At 36.4% G+C, this 22651-nt stretch overlaps 3 protein-coding genes, 2 long non-coding RNA genes and 1 pseudogene across 5 annotated transcripts; 3 read left to right on the top strand and 3 right to left on the bottom strand.

The window, feature by feature from the left end:
• Nucleotides 1–676: 676 nt before the first annotated feature.
• LOC131022215 (uncharacterized) lies at nucleotides 677–22468 on the bottom strand. The gene is made up of 3 exons (XR_009101181.1): nucleotides 22329–22468; nucleotides 19268–19333; nucleotides 677–807 (listed from the first exon to the last, which is right to left on the bottom strand). It is a non-coding gene; the product is annotated as an uncharacterized LOC131022215 (long non-coding RNA).
• LOC131022183 (transcription factor LHW-like) lies at nucleotides 818–6495 on the top strand. Its single transcript, XM_057951620.1, has 10 exons — nucleotides 818–1653; nucleotides 2531–2716; nucleotides 2824–2905; nucleotides 3037–3078; nucleotides 3182–3241; nucleotides 3354–4991; nucleotides 5077–5178; nucleotides 5287–5427; nucleotides 5519–5644; nucleotides 5769–6495. Exons 1-10 carry the CDS (start codon nucleotides 1559–1561, stop codon nucleotides 5949–5951), a joined length of 2655 nt encoding a protein of 884 aa, XP_057807603.1. The 5' UTR covers nucleotides 818–1558; the 3' UTR covers nucleotides 5952–6495.
• LOC131022202 (uncharacterized) lies at nucleotides 9052–12725 on the bottom strand. The gene is made up of 6 exons (XM_057951639.1): nucleotides 12632–12725; nucleotides 12258–12453; nucleotides 10944–11177; nucleotides 9673–10614; nucleotides 9332–9597; nucleotides 9052–9265 (listed from the first exon to the last, which is right to left on the bottom strand). The coding sequence occupies exons 4-6, from the start codon at nucleotides 9869–9871 to the stop codon at nucleotides 9065–9067; spliced, it is 666 nt and encodes a 221-aa protein (XP_057807622.1). The 5' UTR covers nucleotides 9872–10614; nucleotides 10944–11177; nucleotides 12258–12453; nucleotides 12632–12725; the 3' UTR covers nucleotides 9052–9064.
• LOC131022207 (CASP-like protein PIMP1) lies at nucleotides 14437–16840 on the top strand (annotated as a pseudogene).
• On the bottom strand, nucleotides 20455–21780 carry LOC131022217 (uncharacterized). Its single transcript, XR_009101182.1, has 4 exons — nucleotides 21766–21780; nucleotides 21107–21616; nucleotides 20796–20940; nucleotides 20455–20594 (listed from the first exon to the last, which is right to left on the bottom strand). It is a non-coding gene; the product is annotated as an uncharacterized LOC131022217 (long non-coding RNA).
• Nucleotides 20588–22637, top strand: LOC131022192 (aluminum-activated malate transporter 2-like). The gene is made up of 6 exons (XM_057951630.1): nucleotides 20588–20905; nucleotides 21067–21207; nucleotides 21282–21554; nucleotides 21654–21769; nucleotides 21855–21998; nucleotides 22121–22637. The coding sequence occupies exons 1-6, from the start codon at nucleotides 20623–20625 to the stop codon at nucleotides 22571–22573; spliced, it is 1410 nt and encodes a 469-aa protein (XP_057807613.1). The 5' UTR covers nucleotides 20588–20622; the 3' UTR covers nucleotides 22574–22637.
• Nucleotides 22638–22651: the final 14 nt, after the last annotated feature.

Raw genomic sequence — 22651 nt, 5'->3', positions numbered from 1 at the left:
GATTTATTTGTGTGTGTCATACACTTCATAAACACAATAGCTTTATTTTAATTTTTCATAATCATTTTAAGTTGAACCAATTTTAAATTTGGACTTCTTATAATACACGAATATAAGATTAAATTTGAGGCATACATTGGGTTGAGCCCGGTGCGGGCTCTTGATAGATCCGCCCACGAATATGGCATATGGATTCGAATTCTATGATGGCAATTTTTTTTATTTATTTTTTAATATATTTAACTTTAAGATGAATGTAATAATTTTATACATTTAATTTTCACATTCTTACAAAAAACTAATTTTTAGTATAATTAACTCCTACACATTATATATCCCAAACTAAAAAAACTACTTATAAATGCACACATAGTCTCTCAATCTAAGATAGTAGTATGACAATGGAATTCAAATTTTAAAGCTTTTCCCCCCCGCTCCAATTAGACCATCCTTTTTTTCTTCATATGTGTTTATCACGAATAATAATATTAATATGTAATATTACACACAAGAATTGACGATGCTGTAATTATAGAGAAGACAGTTCTTGAGTCTTGACTGAACAAAAATTCCAAAGATTCTTTATAACAGTTCCAAAATACAGATACAAAATTCTGACTGCCTCCCCCCTGAATTTAGTTGAAAAAAAACACACAAAAAGCAGACAAAAACACCCCCACCCCCTACGCCTACCTCAGTGGCAACCAAGGCAATTCCATCCAAACTCAAGGCCTGTTTCCATCACCTACCTCTCATTGGTTAATCATAATGGCGCATTTTAGCACACTGCCCCCATCATCTCCTCCCCTGCTGTGACAAAAAGGAAATTAAATATAAAAAAAAGGAAAAAAAGAAAAGAAAAGAAAGCAAAAGCAGCACATAAAAACCATCATTCTTCCACACTTCGACCCCATCACACAACCAAAAACTCAAGCTCCTCAATTTTCACACGCCCTTCAGAGTAAACATTCCAACCGGACTTCCTCCCCCTTCCTTCACAAAACACCCTAAAGCTCTGATCTTTTATTCCCTAAACCTAAATTCCAACCAAAAATCAACTGCATTTTACAATGGAGAATGTTTTTGTTGCCGTTAACTGCGAGCTTAAAGCTTGTGGGATAGTGTAGAATTCTCTCTCTGTGTGTGTTTTCAGCTAGAACTGGGAAAAAGAAGAGTCTTTTTCCTCTTTCTTTCTTTCATTCTTCTTCTACTCTCTCTCTCTCTCTCTCTCTAGAATGGCCTGCGAGCGCGTGATAGCTGAGAGCTTGGATCCAGAGAGGAAAAGGAGTGGTGGGTTGAGAACAAAACAAGCTGGGCGCGGCTCTTGCAGAGGAAGTTAGGCTAACAAAGAGAGATTGAAGAAACTGCCCTTTTTCACACCCTTCTGTGAGGAATTTTCACAAACACCTTGCGTGCTCGCACACTTCCTCAACATTCATTTGGTGATATCTCCATCTACACACACGCACACTTAAAAGAAAAAAAAAAAAAAACAGACTTTCTGCACATTTATTCGGTGCATGCTGCTACTGCTCCATTAAAATTTAAAGTAGCAGCGATGGGGTATTTGTTGAAAGAGGGTTTGAAGACTCTTTGTGGGGTTAATCAGTGGTCTTATGCTGTTTTCTGGAAGATTGGCTGCCAAAATCCCAAGTAAGTTTTCTTCAAAATCACATCTTTTTCATCTCCCCCCTATTTGACGAATATTCAAGGTATTTGTTAAGATTTCTGTAATTTTAAGTGAGGAAAAGGGCAAAAAAAATTCATAGCACACTAGCATTTTCAGTTGGTGAATCGATTTTTTGGTTTTTATTTTATTTTATTTCCAAATGGAGGAATGTCGATGTATTTTTCAGTGAATTCTTGATTTGTGCTTTTATGCAGTTGCGTGTAGTGATTCCCTTCCTCTTGGAGTTTTGTGGCGACACCACTAAGATAATAATGGATTGAGCAAAAAAAAAATACTCCTGATAATGGATCTTTCATTTTCTCCCTGAATGACAATAAGCCAAATGCTACTAACTCAACACATTAGATAAACGCCCTTTTCACTCAAGATTTCTTCCCCCTTGACTAAATTCAAAAGATTGTGTTTTGTTTGATCCACAATTATTTGTTTGTGTCCGGTAAAAGTTGGCTAGTTTATTGGTAATCAGGATTTGATTTGACGTTTAGTAGATTTATTGGATATGGATGTCTCTCTCTCCCTCTCTCTCTCTTCTTGCTATGTGATCTGATGTGCAATAGCTTTCATTTCCTGTTATTTTGGAGTTTTCTGGTTGGTGAGTTCTATTGTCTTGTAGAATCTCAGTGCAGTAAAAAAAGGGTTTTATTTTAGTTGATGAGAGCTTTCTCATTTTATAATATCTCATGTTTCTTTGATTCTGATGTTGCCCTTGTTTGCATCTATGTGTACTCTTCCTCGTGTGCAGCAATTTCTTGTTAGTTTCATGCAAATTTTTTTTCTTTACTTTTCTAGTTAAAATGTAAGAATGGTGAAAAGTGAACTTACTCACCTTTGATCTTGCAGGCTTTTGATTTGGGAAGAATGTTACTACGAGGCTGCAACGTGTCCGGGCCTACCGGGAAAGGAGAATGCAGATGCCAGTCTTCACGACTACAACTCATCTTGGATCTCAGCAGAAGCAGGGGACAAGGTGCATTTGCTCGTGAACAAGATGATGATGGACAGCCATGTTAATATTGTGGGAGAAGGGTAAAAGACATGATTAAATACCTTAGTAAATCTTGATGTGTTACTTGATGTGTGAAGTGAGTGTGTTTTTCAACCTTAGTTTAACTTGGGTCTCATTTTCGCCTCAGGTTAGTTGGAAGGGTTGCATTTACGGGTAACCATCAGTGGATCCTATCTGAGAATTACTGCGGCGACTCTTACCCACCAGAGGTGTGATGTGGTGCTCGCCTTTGCTGTGTTCGTTTCACTAAAAACGAAACGAACACAATTTTTTTACTGGGATTTCTAGGTTGATGGATGCTGACCATTTTACCTCTTTTATCTTTCATTTGGTGTTGCAGGTTGTGAAAGAGGTGTGCCAGCAGTTTTCAGCTGGTATGCAGGTAAAAAGATTAATTAGCATGTTTTTTTTTTTTGCTTTGATTTTTTTTCTTTAATTTATAGCCAAAATCTGGTTCTTGATTTTCTGTTTTTCTTCTTGATCAGACAGTGGCAGTTGTTCCTGTTCTTCCCCATGGCGTCGTGCAGTTTGGTTCGTCCATGGCAGTAAGTTCTTCGATTGCATTGTTCTTGTATTGCTAAAATGGTTTTGGATTCAAGGTTTATATATATAGAGAGCCATATAATCTAAAAAATGAATGCATCTGTTGTTTATCAGATAATGGAGAATTTGGGGTTTATCAATGATGTAACATCATTAATACTTCAGCTAGGATATGTATCTGGTGCACTACTGTCACCAAATTATGAAGCAAAAGAGCAACATGCTCCAAGAATTGGGGTTCCAGTGGGGAATTTCACTTCTGGAGGCTTGTCTCTCGAGCCGAACACTTGCTCGTTCGACTCTTTTAACTACGTAGGGAACCCGAACCAGTTCTCCCTGGCTGGACAAATCCAAAACGAGCTCAAGTCAAGTGGCTCGGCACATGAAGCCTCAAACTCGAACCATGATGGAATCAGGCACCAAAGCTACAAATTCACAAATGGTGGTGTGGCAAAAGCTGAGGTTATCATCCCCTCGAATTCTGAGATGTGGAAGGACCAAAATACCCCTCTGCATGCGCCTAGGTCTGCTTTAGGTCTACCTTCGAGCAGTTCACCTACTTTCAGCCACGGCACAGTAAGAGGCGCAGAGCAGAGAACGGTGTCCACCACTGGCAGTCAGGGCCATTTTACCGCCCCCAACGATGTCATGCATTCACTGGTTGCGAATTCTGGCTCGATTTACTGCTCTGATGGTTCTATTATTCACTCAACATTAGGAGTAAATGGCGCGATGAGCAGCAGTAAACCAGTATCAGCGGATGCCAGCCTGCCTAAAAACGAAAAGCTTCTTCATAAAGTGGAGCCTGCAAACTCTAACTCAGTTGACTGTTTCACATCTAATTCTTCACTCGCTTATAGCTTCGACAGCAAACTTCACCACGTCGAGCAAAGTCAGTTGAACGACTGCAAGGAAGGGATGGGGTGGCATCCACATCAAGGCCGTGATTTGCCTCTGCCTCAATTTGTTGAGCATCTAAACATGGCTGAGCTTATTCCTGGAGGTCAAATTCCTTATGTAAACAACTCCAGTTATGATGATGTATGCGTCCAACCTGAATCGGGAGATGACTTGTTCGATGTTTTGGGGGCCGATTTCAAGAATAAACTTTTTAACAGTTGCTGGAATAGTTGTTTAAGTGATCAATCAGCCCCAAACTGGGATAATAAAAGTGATCTGCCGCCTAAGAAGAGCCTTGCTTCTTCAGAAGCATATTCTGCTAGCCAAGGAAACTCAGAAAGTGGGATTTTCCCATCCGACCATCTCTTGGAGGCCGTGGTTTCTAAGGTTCGACCTTGCAGTAAGCAGAGCATGGACGACAGTGTTTCCTGCAGAACGACGTTAACAAATATGAGTAGCGCCTCCACGCCCAACAGTTCACTTCCTTATGGCCGATTTGGGGTTTCTGAACAATTGAAGGGAGAGTTGTTTGGTGTCCCTAAATATCTGGCAAAGGTAGGGGCAATGAGTTCTTGCTCGTTGAGAAATGGGTCCTCCAAGGAAGAATCGAGATCCTATTCCCAAGGAAGCTCCATTTACGGGTCACAGATAAGCTCATGGATGGAGAAGGATCAAAAACCAAAGCCAAGTAACAGTGTGTCTACTGGACACTCTAAGAAACCAGATGAAACGGGCAAAACAAACCGCAAGCGCCTTAAACCGGGAGAAAGCCCGAGGCCTAGACCAAAAGATCGCCAAATGATCCAGGATCGCGTCAAGGAGCTTAGGGAGATTGTGCCAAATGGGGCGAAGGTAATAAACACCATCACATTATTGTGTAAATTTTCTTGATTTTGTGATTTGTTTGTGGCATTGACACTTCTTGTTTTGCTAACAGTGTAGCATTGATGCTCTGCTCGAACGTACCATCAAACACATGCTTTTCTTGCAAAGTGTCACGAAACATGCAGACAAGCTAAAGCAAACCGGAGAGTCTAAGGTCCAATACTGCTATTTCAAACTTTTCAAATTGACAAAACCTAGCTTTTAACCCCCATGGTTTGAGAATGTGAAATACTTAACATTCTTCGTTCGTTTCACGTCTCAGATTATTAGCAAGGATGGAGGTTTGCTTTTGAAAGACAACTTTGAAGGAGGAGCTACATGGGCATACGAAGTAGGTTCACAATCTATGGTCTGTCCGATCATAGTTGAGGATCTTAATCAGCCTCATCAAATGCTAGTTGAGGTAACTCAGCCATCCTTGTTCCATCCATGGCTTTAAGCTTGAAGTTAGACCTATCACAAGCTCATACATTTGTTCCTTTTTTCATGAACAGATGCTCTGTGAGGAAAGAGGTCTGTTTCTAGAAATAGCAGACATAATCAGAGGACTGGGCCTAACCATCCTAAAGGGAGTCATGGAGACACGGAATGACAAGATATGGGCACGGTTTGCTGTAGAGGTACAATATTTCAAGCCAAGAAACACAATATACTATAAGCTCGTTCTGTTTTTCTTGAAGTACTGTTTATCTTTCTTGTCTGGAGATCGCCTTAAATAACCCGTCAACTTCACTTCTCTAACAGGCAAATAGGGATGTGACGAGGATGGAAATCTTCATCTCATTAGTCCGTCTCTTGGAGCAGAGCTCAAAAGGCAGCAATCCTCAACAGAATAATGGCATCAGCAACGACAACAACCTAATGCCTCAACAGTTCCACCATGCCGCCCCAGTTCCCTTGACTGCTAGATCCCGTAGCTTACAGTGACGGTCTGAAACCTGGTCTGAATGTGTTAAGAGCGAGCAGACGAAACCCGAAGCTTCGCCATGACTAACACGTTCCCAAAGAAAACCTCAAAAGCAATCAAGCAAGCTGTGATGGCAGCTGACAGCTGACACCTCCAAGACTAAATCTGTAGGTAATGATGCTCCAAAAGAACAAACTACTCGTAGCGCTATAGTGTATACAAAAATGGAGATAGTTTGGGATATATGCAGTCGCGTATTTTAGACTATGATAAGGCTTGCAGTTTGGATGGGTGAGGGGAAAAAGATGAAACTGGTTAGTTGATTAGTGTAAATTGATATTTAAGCATGGGATTGTGATGATTGGGGACAAGGTGTGGATTCATGTTTATTTTTTTCCTTGTATCTTTTTTCTAGTTTATGTCAGAATTGTGGATTCATTTGCTTACAAAATTATGTCTAGTTTTAACCTAGCCTCTAAACTGCTGCATGGTGGTGATATTCTCTGCCGCACGCGGTAGAGCGCCCTTGCCCAGTTTCGGAGTAGGTTAGGAGTTCCATTTCCACTAATGCATTCTAAATTTAGCATGTCATCAATAATTCCTCTGCTGCTTGTTTTTATTTTTGTAGTTTGCTAATTACTACTGTACAAGTTTATTTGACACATGCTTTTGATAGCAGCCGGAAGTTCCCACATGACCTTCCGGCCAAAAAAAGAAGGGAAGAAAAATAAATAAATAAATAAACTTTAGTAGTTAAGGGACTATAAGCAGTTAATTAATTAAAAACAAGGATTTAATTGAATAATTGTTTATAATATTATGACAAGAAAGAAGAGATTTAAGGAAATATACTTTGTTTGTCTCATAAAAATGTGCATACTTTTATCATTTTCATTTGCTCCATAAAAATATGGAATTTTTATCTTTTAACCTCAATATTTTCACCTAATTACATTTAATACTAGTTGTGAGTTCATTTCTCTAATTCTCCCCTCACAGCACTAGAAATAATACTATAGGTTATTTTATCCACTCGACTAATATTCTTAAAATTCGTGTCAGAAGAAAATGTGCTCACTATGTATAATATAATTACCCTTGTTACAGTTATTTTTGTAAACAGAAATTCTAAACCTTGTGTTACTATAAACTAGATAAAAGTGTGTTATTCTGTTAATTCAATATTGAGCATGTAATAAATTCTTCTTGTGATATATTTTATGAGGTATAACAAAAGCATTTTATTTTATTTTTACTAAAAGGGGCTTCCAATTCGTGAACTAGCTTTAATAGAATAAAATTTTGTTCGCTAAAATCATTTGACCATGTATCAAAATAAGATGACGAAGAAGAGATTCTCCCAACTATTTAAAGAAGATACTTTAATTCAATATTAACAAATAACATTACAAATAAATCCTTGTACTAAGAAAATCTCTAACAATAAATAATACTTGGTACTTATTAATAGAAAACATGTACTCCACCTAGTACTGTCTGAACAAAAAACTAAACAAATAGTGAGTAATAAAAATACTTTAAAAATTGATTTCAGAGTCTCCAGATTCTCATCCATAGAATGACTTGTGTTCTGTTGGGGTGACCCAAGAGAGACACAACTAATCAAAAAAAGAAAAAAGAAAAAAAAGGGATGTGAGAGATTGACTTACCTTTGCATTGGATCCTTTGTCAGTCCGGCCTTCAAGATTCTCATCCATGCAATTGCTTGTGTTCTGCTCAAGAGAGACACTACTCAAAAAAAGAAGAAGATGAAAAAACAGGGGATGTGAGAGATTTACTTACAGCTGCATTTGATGATGTGAGAGATTAGGAGCCTTTCTTTGCCATTGAAATTTGACATCCCTTTATAGCTGAAGCAAGAAGTAGTTCCCAACTATCTTCACCTACCCCAAGATGTTCTCTCCCCATCTGAATAACACTGTCAACATCGGATATGCCATGCTTTTCCACAACCGATTTCAAGCTAAATTTGAGAAAATTAGCTGCAATATCTTCAAGCATGCGGTTGGCAAGGCGCTCATGCACAATCTTTGAGACAAGGAAATTTTCAAGGCTCTTAAACTATGTCTCTCTTGAATTACATTCACTGTCTTGTTGGCAATTAAGTATCTGCATATGCATATGTTCCAAAATGATCAACTAGTAAACATGTATGCATCACTAGTAATATTGAAGGAAGTAATGATTATACTTACTTTATCAGAACCCACTCGTGTAATAAACTTTGCCCAGTCAACTTCGTTGTGCACAGAATACAATCCATGGTATTTGAAAATCGGGAGATCACCATGAGGATCTCCCGATTTTCAAATACCATGAATTGTATTATGTGCACAACGAAGTTGACTGGACAAAGCTTATTACACGAGTGGGTTCTGATAAAGTAAGTATAATCATTACTTCCTTCAATATTACTAGTGATGCATAGATGTTTACTAATTAATCATTTTGGAACATATGCATATGCAGATACTTAATTGCCAACAAGACAGTGAATGTAATTCAAGAGAGAAACAGTTTAAGAGCCTTGAAAATTTCCGTCTCTCAAAGACTGTGCATGAGCGCCTTGCCAACCGCATGCTTGAAGATATTGCAGCTGATTTTCTCAAATTTAGCTTGAAATCGATTGTGGAAAAGCATGGCATATCCGATGTTGACAGTGTTATTCAGATGGGGAGAGAACATCTTGGGGTAGGTGAAGATAGTTGGGAACTACTTCTTGCTTCAGCTAGAAAGGGATGTCAAATTTCGATGGCAAAGAAAGGCTCCCAATCTCTCACATCATCGAATGCAGCTGTAAGTAAATCTCTCACATCCCCTGTTTTTTCCTCTTCTTCTTTTTTTGAGTAGTGTCTCTCTTGAGCAGAACACAAGCAATTGCACGGATGAGAATCTTGAAGGCCGGACTGACAAAGGATCCAATGCAGAGGTAAGTCAATCTCTCACATCCTTTTTTTCTTTTTTCTTTTTCTGATTAGTTGTGTCTCTCTTGGGTCACCCCAACAGAACACAAGTCATTCTATGGATGAGAATCTGGAGACTCTGAAGCGTAGTATAGATGAGCCAACAAGAGATGACACAAAGAAACTAAAACACAACTAATAAATCATTTTCAATTATATACTGTTTTTCTTAGTCTCTTGTTTCCTGATGCTAGCACTAATGACTGATTATTTCTCACATCCTGAGCCAGCCTCTGATATTTCTGCTTCTTGGTCTTGGGCTGTGAATATGCTTCACTTGGTGAATCCATTTCAACAACACTGCTAGACCGTGCTTCAGTTTCAGCCTTCTCTTCTCCATGAACTAATGCCTGAAAAAGGTCAAAATTGTCAATAGCACGGAAGCATAATTAACAATTAATAAGAAAAATATGTACAATTCCAGCTCCCATGCTCTCAGTCACATTCTTCATTGTATGCTCCTCGAGAGTAGCCACATTCATGTTCGATTGTGAAGCAGTTGTGGCTATGTGGGAGACACCCATGCCTTGAAGTAGCTGCTCTCCTTTGCTAGACAATGCCTGAAATAGGTGAAAATTGTCTGTAGCATTGAACTCATGTTTGAGACTGAGGAAAAGCTCGTGGACATCATCAGAGCCCAGTCTACACATGGACTGGGTCAGAACCGCTTTGATATAAGCACCTGAAATAGAAAGAAGCTTAATTAATAATTAATAAGAAAGAAAAATATGCATGCAATTTTTTTTAAAGACTTCACCTATGAAATCATCAGTGACAACAATCAAAACGTACGTGCTGCAATGGTAAGAGAAGGTTTGCACATTTTCATCGTCCAGGAGCCTCTCTTGAGAGCTGCACCGTGGATCTCTACAGTTAAGGACCTGATCGGGATTTAGTTGTTCAAACAACCGTGCAGCATCAGATTTCGAGAGGTGCCGACTCAAGTAGTGTAACATCGGGGCTAACTCGTCTCCATCTACAGTGCACTATGTATCTATGGCAGAAATTAGGCAGGTTCTCATATTGAACCATGCCTCAACAATTTGAATCATGCATCTTACTTGTTTCTTCGGTTTGTCTTTTTGTTTTGCTTCATGCCGTTCTTTCAGAAAACAAATTGTGTTGTCACAAATTGTTGCTGGCCAGTTTATATCCTTGAACGCCTCTAAAGACTCACAAAACACCATGCATCCCCTTGGGACCTTCTCTTGGGTCTTAACAGTTATGAAAAAAGTAAGCATGGTGTTTAGTAGTCTTTCAAAATCAACCCGATCATCCCCAGTTTCTATCACCATTTCCTTAAGCAGTTCAAAAATTAGTCTCACAGAAACAGGCCCTTCATTAGATGTTTTACCATACTTAGAACATAGGTTCACAAAATATGTAGGTAAAGATGCCGATCTTTTCTCAGCAAAGACTTTTCCTTTGCAGGATAATCCCGTGAGATTCGAGATTTCCTCAGGGCAAAGTTTAAGATGACGACCTTTTACTAAGAATGCCTGTTTGTCGATATCATACAAATCTGCTAACTGCTCAAAATACTCGATGTTGTTCTTCTTCTTAGGCATGGTTTCAATTAGTTTGAAGAAAACAGAATTCTTACAAATTTCTCGTTTCTCCTCGCGATTAACATATCCTTCCGCTTCATAAATTTTCGCTACCATGCTTAAATTAGTTCTGCATTGGACTTTATTCGAATCTGAAATTACAAGAAAGATACAAAATTTAGTAATATCGCATGTATCCAAATACCGTAGAATATGCACAAAATTTAGTAATATCGCGTAATAATCATCAAATAGGAATAATAGTAAAGATTCATAGATAGTTGAATCATGTCTGATGATTGTTGTTGTCAATTTCATAGATCCTTTTGTTTCCTTCCAGCTAGCATGATCATATTGACTTATCTACTCATTAAGGCTCTTAACAGAGTTGTACCTCTAGGTTTTCCTAATCCAAATTCATAGCAAATTTTATTTGTGTATCCAAATAATCAGAAACAAAAATTGAAAGAAGAAATTGTACCTTCTGCCTCATCTTGTGGCACCTCATCTTGTGGCGCCTCACCGTGCTATTGACAATTTTGACCTTTTTCAGGCATTAGTTCATGGAGAAGAAGAGCTGTTTGAAAGCAGGGTTGCTGAAATAGAAGTACAGCCGCAGGCTGAAACTGAAGCACGGTCTAACAGTGTTGCTGAAATGGATTCACCAAGTGAAGCAGATTCACAGCCCAAGACCAAGAAGCAGAAATATCAGAGGCTGGCTCAGGATGTGAGAAATAATCAGTCATTAGTGCTAGCATCAGGAAACAAGAGACTAAGAAAAACAGTATATAATTGAAAATGATTTATTAGTTGTGTTTTAGTGGTTAAAAAACTCTGTAGTATTTGTGTTTTCTGACATACAATCCCTTCTCGATGTGTATTCCAACTGTGATTGATAACACATTTTCGCGAAATGCTTTTTTGGGTCTAGGAACACATCAAAAATGCAAAAACGTTTTTCAGTGACTTGGAACACATCTCCCTAGAATAGTTTTTTGGGTCTGGGAACATATCTCAAAACACACATTATGTGGAAAAAATGAAGTGATAGGGAAATTGAATATTTTTGTGGTATTTTGTGGAGTATAGTAATTACACTGCTCGTGATATTTTGTGGAGCATTGTGGCTGGATATTAGGGCATCATATAATAAGTGTTTGTTTGTAAACTGTTCTGTGTGACGTGTTTTCTGAATCCAACCGTGTTTTCTTGAAAGTGTTCTCCTGAAAAACACGTCTTGTGGAGATGCACCGAAAAGTGTTTTTCAGAATACAAAACGCGTTCCTCGTGATATGTTTTTGAGTAATATGATATGTTTTCCAAAATGTGTTTTCCGGTAAAAAACACGAATCGAGCAGATGTGTTTTCTTTAAGCACTGAAAAGTGTTTTCAGCAAATGGGCTGAGGCCCACCGGAAAAAAAAAAAAAAGAGGAAAACATTTCCCTTATAAATCGGGTTTGTGAAAGGATCTGAGTTCAACACTGGTGGAGCAATATTAAGATTTTTTAAGTAAGGAGAGAAAAATTTTACTCACTCCATCACCGAAAACATACTAATGCCTATCTTATTAAAGACAAAAGGCTAATGCAAAAAAGAGGGAAGTCTCATCACCTCGTGTTTCTTTGTTTTAGAATCAAATGTATCCTGAAAAACACTTTTCGATACATCTCCACAAGACGTGTTTTTCAGGAGAACACTTTCAAGAACACACGGTTGGAGTCAGAAAACACATCACACAAGTGTTTATTTGTAAATTGTTCTGTGTGAATTTTAACTATTATAAATAAAACTCACCATAAAAGTGGTACATGCTCAAGACGACGTGGTGAATGAGATGAAAGGTAGCACATGGAATGAGCGTGGATTCAGGCCGACATGTCGGTTACGCGAATGGGAATAAAGAAGCCCGAACTTCATTAGACTCACGCAGTCTCAAATCCACATTCTTATCACTCTCGAAAAAGATGCCAAGCATAGCCAAAACCAAAGCCTACAAGATTCAAAAGGCAACAACAATTAATAACAATATTCATTTACGCATTTCCTCGAACAGATAGAGTGCAAAAGAAAACTGCTCAGTAACGCTCAAAAATTTGTTGTAAATTTCATAAAACTGAAATCTATTGAGGGAATATCACTGTTGAGACTCGAAAAATGAGAGAAATTACCCGTTATTTGTTGTTTGAATGCGGATCTCACATTCGAGACAAGCTTTTATAGAACACAAAATTAATTAGAGAGATGAAAATCACACAAAAATTCGACCCAACACCATATGGCGTTTCATAATAACCGTTAGTTATAAATAAAATTAAAGTTTTTATTATTAAAATTATTAATTATTAAAGTGATAGTTATTAAAATAGAAGGGCAATTATTATTCTATATAAAAGTAACCGTACTCCCAATAAAAGTGACAATTTGTTTATTTTATCTTATGAATTCTTTTTTACTAATAATTTCGTATTAAGATTTTCATAATTTAGTTATTTTTTTAAGGAAAGTTACTTTATGAAATTTCGTAGTGTGTTTCTAAATTTCCAATTAGAAGTAATTTTTTGGAATCTTGAAGATAAAGTCACCCCAGGAGTTAGAGTGTGAGTGATTTTTTTTCTTTCTTTGATTATAACAAATTAAAAAAAAAAACAAAAAAAACAAAAAAGTAGTATTTTTTTTGTATCTTATGAGAAATACTTCAATAATATATTTTCAAGTTAAAAACTTTCTACATTGGTTCAAATATATTTTAATAAATAAATTAATATTTTTTGTAATCAATTAATCAAATTGAGATCAATTTTTTTAATAATTTATTTTTCCCGAAAGAAAATTGAATTAAGACCAAATATGTGGTTCATATATATTTTGATCTTCTTTACTGCACGTTTCCGAAATTCGAGAATTATTATTATTTTACATAAATTGAACAAATTGAAATTTAAATAACTTATTAAAAAATTAATCTTCTTTACTACACGTTTCCGAAATTTTTAAATAACAAATTGAATTATTTTTTTTTTTTGATAAATTACATAAGTAAATAAAGAAATTTAAAGACTGCCCGACAGAGGACTCGAACCCAAGACCTCGCATTTTGGGCATTAAATTCCTATTGCTAGATCAACACACGCATGAGAATTCTTCATTTGGTTGCACAAGAAGAATTCTATTTATCTATTTTATAGTACTAATTTTTTTAGGATGTAGTTAATAGGACATGGAACGACGTCGTGTTTCAGCTGAAAGTCAGCCTTCTATGTTCCTCCTATTCTACATTGAAATCGACCTTTTTCTAATTAACTAGTTTTTTTGTTCTTTAATTTTATTTTCGCCGTTGACATTTATAGTCATCTTTTACCACTTAATAATAGAGAGTTCTTAATTAATTAAAACATATTACTCCATAAAATAGAGAATACATTGACTATTTTGAATTTTTGATAATTATTAAGCTTTTCACATAATGTTTGCAAGTAAGAAAAAATTATGTAGTCTCTTGTGCTATACATATATCACTAGCAATGAATTATATCACTAAAAATATCTTATTACAATATATGAATGATTCGCACAGTGCAGATAGCCGCACATGCGATTTTGTGTTAAAAAATATTTTGTGACTGATTAATTTTCAAATTCTTTATGAGATTTTGGTAGCTTAATATACTTTTTTTTTTCATGTCTAATTTGAAATTAGAAATTCCAGTTCACACCGTGAAATTAGAAATTTTGATCTGCAACGTGCGAACGTCCGAATGAAAGATCTCCTCTCTTTTTAATATATTTATTAAATTGATTTAACACAACGCTAGCTTCCATACATTTGACTAGATTAATTTCCCAGAAGGTAGCCAAATTTATTAAAGCACTAGAAATCGAATTCACACAGATATTTATAGTGGACTTTGACAAAATCTAAATAAACTCTATAAATAGACATCTCTTACTACTACTCTACACCTAAATCTTTTGGTATATATTCTAAGTTTGTGTGATCCTTACCACAAACACACACACACACACACACACATTTGATCCGTCGTCGACGAGATGGCTCCACCACCATCGACGACGGCAGTCTCACCGGCTACAACATTGATCGTACGAGTGGTTACTCTTGTTTGCTTGCCACCAACAATCAGGAAGTGGATGGAGGCAAGATGAAGTTCAACGATTTCTACGCTTATCGGTAAGCGCGCTTAAAAATCATACATAAAATTATCTGCTTCACTGTGCACTTCAAACTTTCCTCTCAATTCGACTGCCATATCAGCAATGATTTATGGGTAAAAAATCGTCGGATGCAAAATCAGAAAGAATATAAAGTTCCGGTGTTTATAAGAAAAAATTTAAAGTTTGAGTGCAAAATCAATAAATGGAAAAAGTTCGAGTATTTATAGGCCAATATCCCTTAAATAATCGGTCACAATTATACTCTCGCCGGAAAATATATGGTTCTTGCTCAATTTAATAGTTCGAAATTGAATGAAGCATACTTTCTCATTTTGTTAAATAAAGTCAACATATAATTGTATAAAACTCAACTTGATTAAATGATTTATATATTTTTTTTTAAAGAATATTATATCGTAATAATTTATTTTTGATATTGGTGCAAGCAGCTACATGTTGGCAACAGGGGTTGTTGGAATTGTTTATACATTCCTTCAAATTGCTTTCACAATTTACTTTGTGAGCACTGGAAATAGGCTAGGTGGCAATGGTTTGATGTTCCTTGACTTTTTTGGAGACAAGGTAATATATATCCATTTTTAATATTTTTAGCACTTATTTGGTATTCATGTTTGAAAATAAACTGATTAATAAAAGTAAGATAAGTAAAAATAATAATAAATAATTAATGTACTGTTAAGATTAATCATCTCAGTGATGATGTGAGGTTGTTTTTTAAGGAGGAATAGCTAGTGAAATAAAAGATGGTACATTCACTTAGGAAACATTATATTAGTACTATATTTTGATACTCCCTCCATCCAGTGGCGGATCCAAGAATTTTAAATTGGGGGTACGAAAAAATAATCTCATAAACATTAGTGTAAATGATAATTTAAATTGTAAGTTTAAGTACTTTTTTTCTTTTTATTAGTTAATCTATCTATGCTGCTATCCACACTCCCCAGCCGCCTTTGTTCGTAATCAATTTGGGGCCCTCCATTTCAAAAAAAAAAAAAATCCTTTAATTGGGCCCAACTGTCAAGCCCAAGTACGATGGAGAATCGGAGACTCGCCATTCTCACAGTTAGATTATTAGGGGTATAAAATACACTAAATAATATATTTAATATATATTAGTAGTATATATAATATTACTAGCTAAAAAAAATTTATTTTGGGGGTACAACTGTACCCCCACCGCCCCATGCTGGATCCGCCTCTGCCTCCATCCCACTATAAGTGAGACTCTTTTTATGGCATGAGAATTAAGAAATGTGTATTTTGTGTGTAAGTGAAAAGGTGTTTAAAGGATAAAACTTTACCCAAAAAGGAAAGAGTCTCACTTATAGTGGAACACCCAAAATAGAAGGAGTCTCAATTATAGTGGGACGGAGGGAGTATTTTTTTAAGAATTTGAAAAATTATTTATAAAGAATTTCAAATCTTGAAAATTATTTGCGTACCACACATGCATGATTAATGTTTAGATTGAGAGTTCAAGTCACTTAGATGAACTAATGTGTGTGTCGTGTGTAGCTCTAAAAAATAAAATAAAAATTACGTGTTTGGAGATGATACTTTTGGTGGGCATAGGTTTTAATAAAATTGGTGATAATTTTTTTGTTGTGGAGAAAGGGTGGGTCCCAATATTTTATGAGATGTGTAATTGAAATTGAATTTGATGTTGTTCTTATGTAAATAACAAATATTTGTAAGCATAAAAGTTAAGGAAAAGATGTGAGACTATGCTCTAAAAAAGAAAATGTCATACCTTTGATGGACGCCGAAAACAGCAAAAGTGTCATACTTTTTCGTGGACGAAGAGAGTATTATTTTTTATGATTAATATTATTTACATTTTTTTTTGTGATGCAGGCGTTGTCGTACTTGTTGGCCACCGGCGCTGCTGCCGGGTTCGGACTGACGGTGGATTTGAACCGTGTAGGATTTGCATCGGACGTCAAAGATTTTCTTAGTAAAGCGAATGCAGCAGCCAGCCTACTCTTTTTTGGCTTCATATTCTCAGCGGTCTCATCTATATTTTCTTCCTTCTCTCTTCCAAAGAGTTCATAGATTTGAGTATTTGATTTAGGAGGGTGTATTAGTTCAAGACTTTAATAGATTTCTGCAGACTTTTATAATCTGGGTGTATTCATTCAAGACTTTTAAAAGTATATGAAAATCTGGGTGTATTCGTTCAAGACTTTTAAAAGTCTATAAAAATCTGGGTGTATTCGTTCAAGACTTTTAAAAATCTATGAAAATCTGGGTGTATTTAAAAATCTATGAATTTTAACATTAGACTGATTTCCATGGATTTCACTCAAAAAATACACATGAACAAATCCGAGCTCGAACCACGAGAATTCAAATCTTGAGAGTTTCCAGCGCTCTCTGGGTGCCAGCGGACGCGGCTGAAGAAGCTAGCGCCGACTGGCACCTAGCGGCCGCTGATGGAGGAGCTACAACGATGGCTGGGCACTATAAAGCCAGCGCTCGCTGGAACCCAGCGGTCGCCGGGTGTCAGCGCTCGCTGGGTATCCAGCGCTCATGGGCTCCCAGCGGGCGCTGGGTTCCTCTCTACCGCCCGTTCAATCCCAGCGCTCGTTGGATTTGTGGATTTCAAATCCGGAAAAATCACGTCAAATTCTTGCTAATTCATTAAAAATTCGGGCAAGAATTCATTTAAAATCATGAAGAATCCGTGAGAATTCTATATACTTTTAAAATTCACGGACTTTTAAAATCTACATAAATCTTGAACTAATACACCCCCTTAGTTATTGTTTGTGAATTTTGAAAAGTGGAGAGTTGGGGTTGGGCCAAGATCAAACACCGGCCCATTATCACTAAACTACAAGACTAATGTGTTGTTGTGGTTGATACTTATTTTAATTAGCAATGAAATGTATTTTGCTTTCTAGTAAATTTGAATATGTTGGATAAATAATATTAATAATTAATAATAATAATATTCCAGCTATATATATTTAACCAACAAAAATAAAAATAAAAATAAATATTTCCTTCGTCCCCGACGAATGTATAGTTGGTTTTCGATTCTATTGTTCATGATCTTGACTAAAGAAAAACTGTTTGGTTTGAGTGATAATTTTTATATAATTAAACATACGTTTGGTTTTTACAAAATTATATAGTGCTAAATCGCCTCTTTCACAAAAGCCTATCACGGATTCACGGGTGAGAAAAATCCGAAACCGAATAACCGAATCGATCCAAACCGAAAATTTAAAATATGGTTCGATTTTTTTGATTTTTCGTTTCAGTTTCTTATTTCATAAAATTTCAATTTTTCGGTTCAGTTCGGATTTTTTCGTTTCGATATATATATATATATATATATATATATATATATATATATATACACACATATATATTATTTTAATTATAATTTTATAATATCTAATTTCAAATATTTTTTTCATTTTATAGTTTTTTCTTGTTTTCTTTCGGATTTTTTGTTTTTTTTTTTTCAAAATTTTCGGTTTTTTTTTTTTCCGATTAATTCTGTTTTTCGGTTCGGTTCGGTTTTAATTATAAAAATTTCGCTAATTCGGTTCGGTTTATTCGGTTAATTTGGTTCGGTTTGGTTTTTTTTTTTTTTAATCGAATTAAAATATGGTTTGGTTTGGTTTTGGCAAAAACCGAACCATATAACCGAATGCACACCCCCTACAATATCATATATCACAAATTTTGTTCAAAAATGGTTAACACAATTAAGCAAGCCGATTAGAAACAAGAAAATTTTTGTTCAAAAATAATTAACATAATTACGCAAGCCAATTAGAAAAACAGCAAGACATAAAGCAACACACTATTAAACATGAACATGGGCTCGTGTAATCATTCATTCATTAGACTCACACAGTTACAAATTCTTTTTACTAAATAAACAGGTCCAGAATCAAGAGTTCAAATCAATGAAGAAACCAAAAATATATAAAGCACTCATAATATGTCAACTTGATGTAGAAGAAAATGTTTTACTAACATATAACAACTAAACAAAGATAGGCGATTTCCCTTTTCATAAACTCAAATGCTACCTAAAAGTGCTATTTTCTGGCCCATAAACCTCAATTGTTATATAATCACTCAATAATCATTATATCATAGTTTAGCTAACTGAGCGATTAAACCTAAAAGTGCAGCTTATTTTGACTTGGATGGATCATATATACGTATTCATAACGTCAAATTAAAGAAAACAATATATACAATAGAGAAGTTTCGGGTTCAACCTTAAAGTTGGGCCCGGACCAAAAAGTTATAAGAATCGATTTTTTTTTTTTTTTGATATTATAAGAATCGATTTTATTGGCTGGGAGGAGCACTATATCTGTTGAAATTGACTGCATCAAATGCCCTAAATCTCAGTCTACTTATACATGAAAGTGACAGACATGTTTATAGGGCATTACATCCTTATATTCTGAGGAGTGAGATTTGCTATTATATCATTCCAAACACTTCAAATTATGCATGAATTTTTCTGTTTATTAACAAATCAGCAAGGCAAATATAGACCAAGCAGGAATCAGGTTCACCACCATATATCTTATCAATTAACACAAAATTCTTCATTAATTATCTGGTAACTTTACCAGTCCAACTGGTGGTTTTCTGCTCTTATTTCTTCACGCTTCAACTTTCCAGAGCTCTTCTCAGTCCTAGAATACGAAAACCATCAAAAATAAAGGTTAGAAGATGAAGGGCAATAGACATAAAGCATGTTGAACTTTAAGGTCTGGTCTAATCAGGTTCTTGCAAAAGTGAACAAAGATTGAACTGATTTCTCCAAGTCCAAGAGCTAGATGCTGCTGCGCGACAACCGTAACTAACGGTGCAGACTGATTTCAAACCCAGACGTAATCTGGAGGAGAGGATGCACACTAGATGTATCGCGCAGCAGAAATGAATGATGCATGACTGAAAACAACGTGCATGATAAGATGCAGCAGGTTTTGAAGAGATCTTTAGATATATGTGTTGCTGTTGGAGCTGCAGATATTCTATTTCAAGGGCTCAAATACAAAATCTAATAAGGCAGAGTGCTGATTATACATTTATACTTCCGCTATAGCAGATAAGGAACATTTTCAAAATAAATCAGCATCATATGCTTTACTTTTACTGTGTAGTTTTCAGTTAAACTAGATGCGCAAAGCCAGAAAAGAACCCTCTGATGCTGACGTTAGTATTGATCTTGAGACGCGGGGAAGGGTAGGACTGACGAGTATGGCAACCTCCTCACCACATTAGGCTTGAAAGTCAGTAGAAAATATGTTGTTGAAAATGTGCCAACAAAACTCCAGCTATGTAGGAGACATGAAGAGGTAGAGCAAGTACATTGCACATGATATTTTTGATGGAGCTTACTACTCCAAATAGTTAAAGCTTGATAAAGTTACAAGCACAGGCAAGAAAGAACAAAAGTTCTTATCTCACATAGCACAACTAGTAAAACTTTGTAGTGTTCATCGAATACAAGCAAAAATACAGAGTATACAGCGCGTAACAGTTCATTAACGCACACTCAAAAGTAACCACACAATGTAAATATACCTAAATTGTATATGCTATTACTAGTAAAGCTCCAAACATATTAAGCCTTCACCACAAGCAAACTGCCGTTTATTGGAAACTTGTAAAATATATCTTTTACCTCTCCCTCTCCCCTATTGATGAGAGACATGTCTTACAATAATTATGAAACCCCACTTCGATCATCTAGCTAAAGAAGCCCCATCTTTTCACTAAATTTGGTACTTGTTCGGTACAACTCCAAAAAGCCACAAAGACCATTCTTTTTCACAAATGAACTGATTCCTATGGTCACATTCCTATACATTCTGTTCCTATATAAGTAACTCAACCCATACAACTCTCATTGCAGAGCCAGCTTCATACCTCCTTCATTCCACGAGAAACCTGTTATAGACTTATCCATAAGTCGAGAATGATGGGGCCAGAAGAACCAGAGAAACCGAGCATCCCCATAAGGGGATGGTTGTGGTTTAGAGATATTCCATCTAAGCTCCTAGCTAAACTACATGAAGTAGCTAGGCAAGCAATAAAGGTAGCAAAGGACGATCCGAGAAGATTGATCCATTCCCTCAAGGTCGGACTTACAGTAACGTTAGTATCATTGTTGTACTACCTCCGGCCTCTGTACAACAACTTTGGTGCCTCTGCAATGTGGGCTGTCATGACTGTGGTGGTTGTCTTTGAATTCTCAGTCGGTATGTTCCCACATTTCTTGAACTCAAGCATAATCCTATATATTAAACTTGTCAAAAGCTTAGCCAATATACTAAAACAGACCAAAATATCTAGGCAAGCTCACATACTACTAGTTTCGGACAAGAAACCTAAATGGCTAATGCATTTATGTTCTTTTTAGGTGGAACAATTGGAAAATGCTTGAACAGAGGACTAGCAACCTTAGCAGCTGCTGCTCTTGCTATCGGAGCTCATCACTTGGCCATCCTAATTGGGAAAAAATGCGAACCATATCTGATTGGAGTATTTGTATTCATACAAGGTAAATATGCAGCAAGAAAGATACAACCCCTTAAGCTCCTGATCTCATTACCAATATAGCATGTATCTTTGCAGCTGTAGCCATGACTTTCGTACGATTCTTTCCCAAAGTGAAGGCCAAATATGACTATGGGATGCTTATATTCGTCATGACATTTAGCCTGGTTTCCATATCTGGTCTTCGAATGAATGAAGTTCTAGAGTTGGCTCAAGCAAGGCTCGTAACCATACTCATTGGTGCATCAACTTGCCTGGCTGTCTGCATCCTCATCTGCCCTGTGTGGGCCGGTGAAGATCTTCATAGATACGTGGCTCAAAACATAAGCCAACTTGGAAATTTCTTGGAAGGTATTCCACCATATTACCTAACTCAACACAGATATGATCATAGCCCATTCTTTGACTGATTCCTGAACAAGATCATTCGATTTTCACTAATCAACACAGGTCACACGGATCAGTGTTTCAAAACATCGTGTGATGCATGGATAGAGATAACAAAACCATCTGTTGTCAACCTAAACAGTATTCTTGTCGATTCAAAAGGCAGGGAAGAAACCTTGGTGAGTAAAACAACATTCCATAAAATCTACACGCATTCAAACTGCAAGTTTTTCATTTCTGATAGGGGAACTCCACATTTTGCAGGCCAATCTAGCCGGATGGGAACCGGGGCATGGTCAGTTCATGTATCGCCATCCATGGAAACAGTACCTCAAAATCGGAAACTTGACAAGGCAGTGTGCCTGCCGCCTTGAAGCAATCAATGGCTGCTTCAATTCCAACTTTCAAGTACATCTCCAACATTTTCTAGATTCTACACATATATAATCTCACATGCACCTATGATTATAATTAATATTTATAAATGGTCGTGAAAATAACTCAAACCATATTTTTCTCCACAACTACAGGCACCGCCAGAAATCCAATGCACAATCGAAGTGGCCTTTTCTGAATCTGGAAAAGCATTGAAAGAGCTAGCATGGGCAGTAGAAACAATGACGAAACCATCATCAGCTAATCCACACATAGCAAACCTAAAAATCGCGTCCAGAAACCTTAAATCTATATTGAAATCGGGTGTTTGGGGAGAAGGAAGCGATATTCTGCAAATAATACCTGTTGCCGCGGCGATGATCGATACGGTTTCCAGCGTGGAACAGATTTGTGTTGCGGTTAACGAGCTCAGTTTCATGGCGAAATTCAAGAGCAGAAACGGAAGCGGAGTTGAAGGAGAGTCAGAAATCGGGCACGATAAGAGCTGTATAGAGATTGGAATGGCAGAAATTCCGAGTTTGAGCGTTGCGATTGATGGAGGAATTGAAATTTCTGCTGAAGCTGAAGAGCAGATTTTAATGGTTTAAACGACGTGTGGAATGTTAAAGAGAGATATTTTTAGTCCATAATTGACGTCTCAATTCCACAAAATTAGGAAAACCATC

The sequence above is a fragment of the Salvia miltiorrhiza genome, chromosome 1, assembly GCF_028751815.1.
Source record: "Salvia miltiorrhiza cultivar Shanhuang (shh) chromosome 1, IMPLAD_Smil_shh, whole genome shotgun sequence".
In the NCBI taxonomy this organism is placed as follows: Eukaryota; Viridiplantae; Streptophyta; class Magnoliopsida; order Lamiales; family Lamiaceae; genus Salvia; species Salvia miltiorrhiza.
This window is presented reverse-complemented; position numbering and strand designations above follow the sequence as displayed.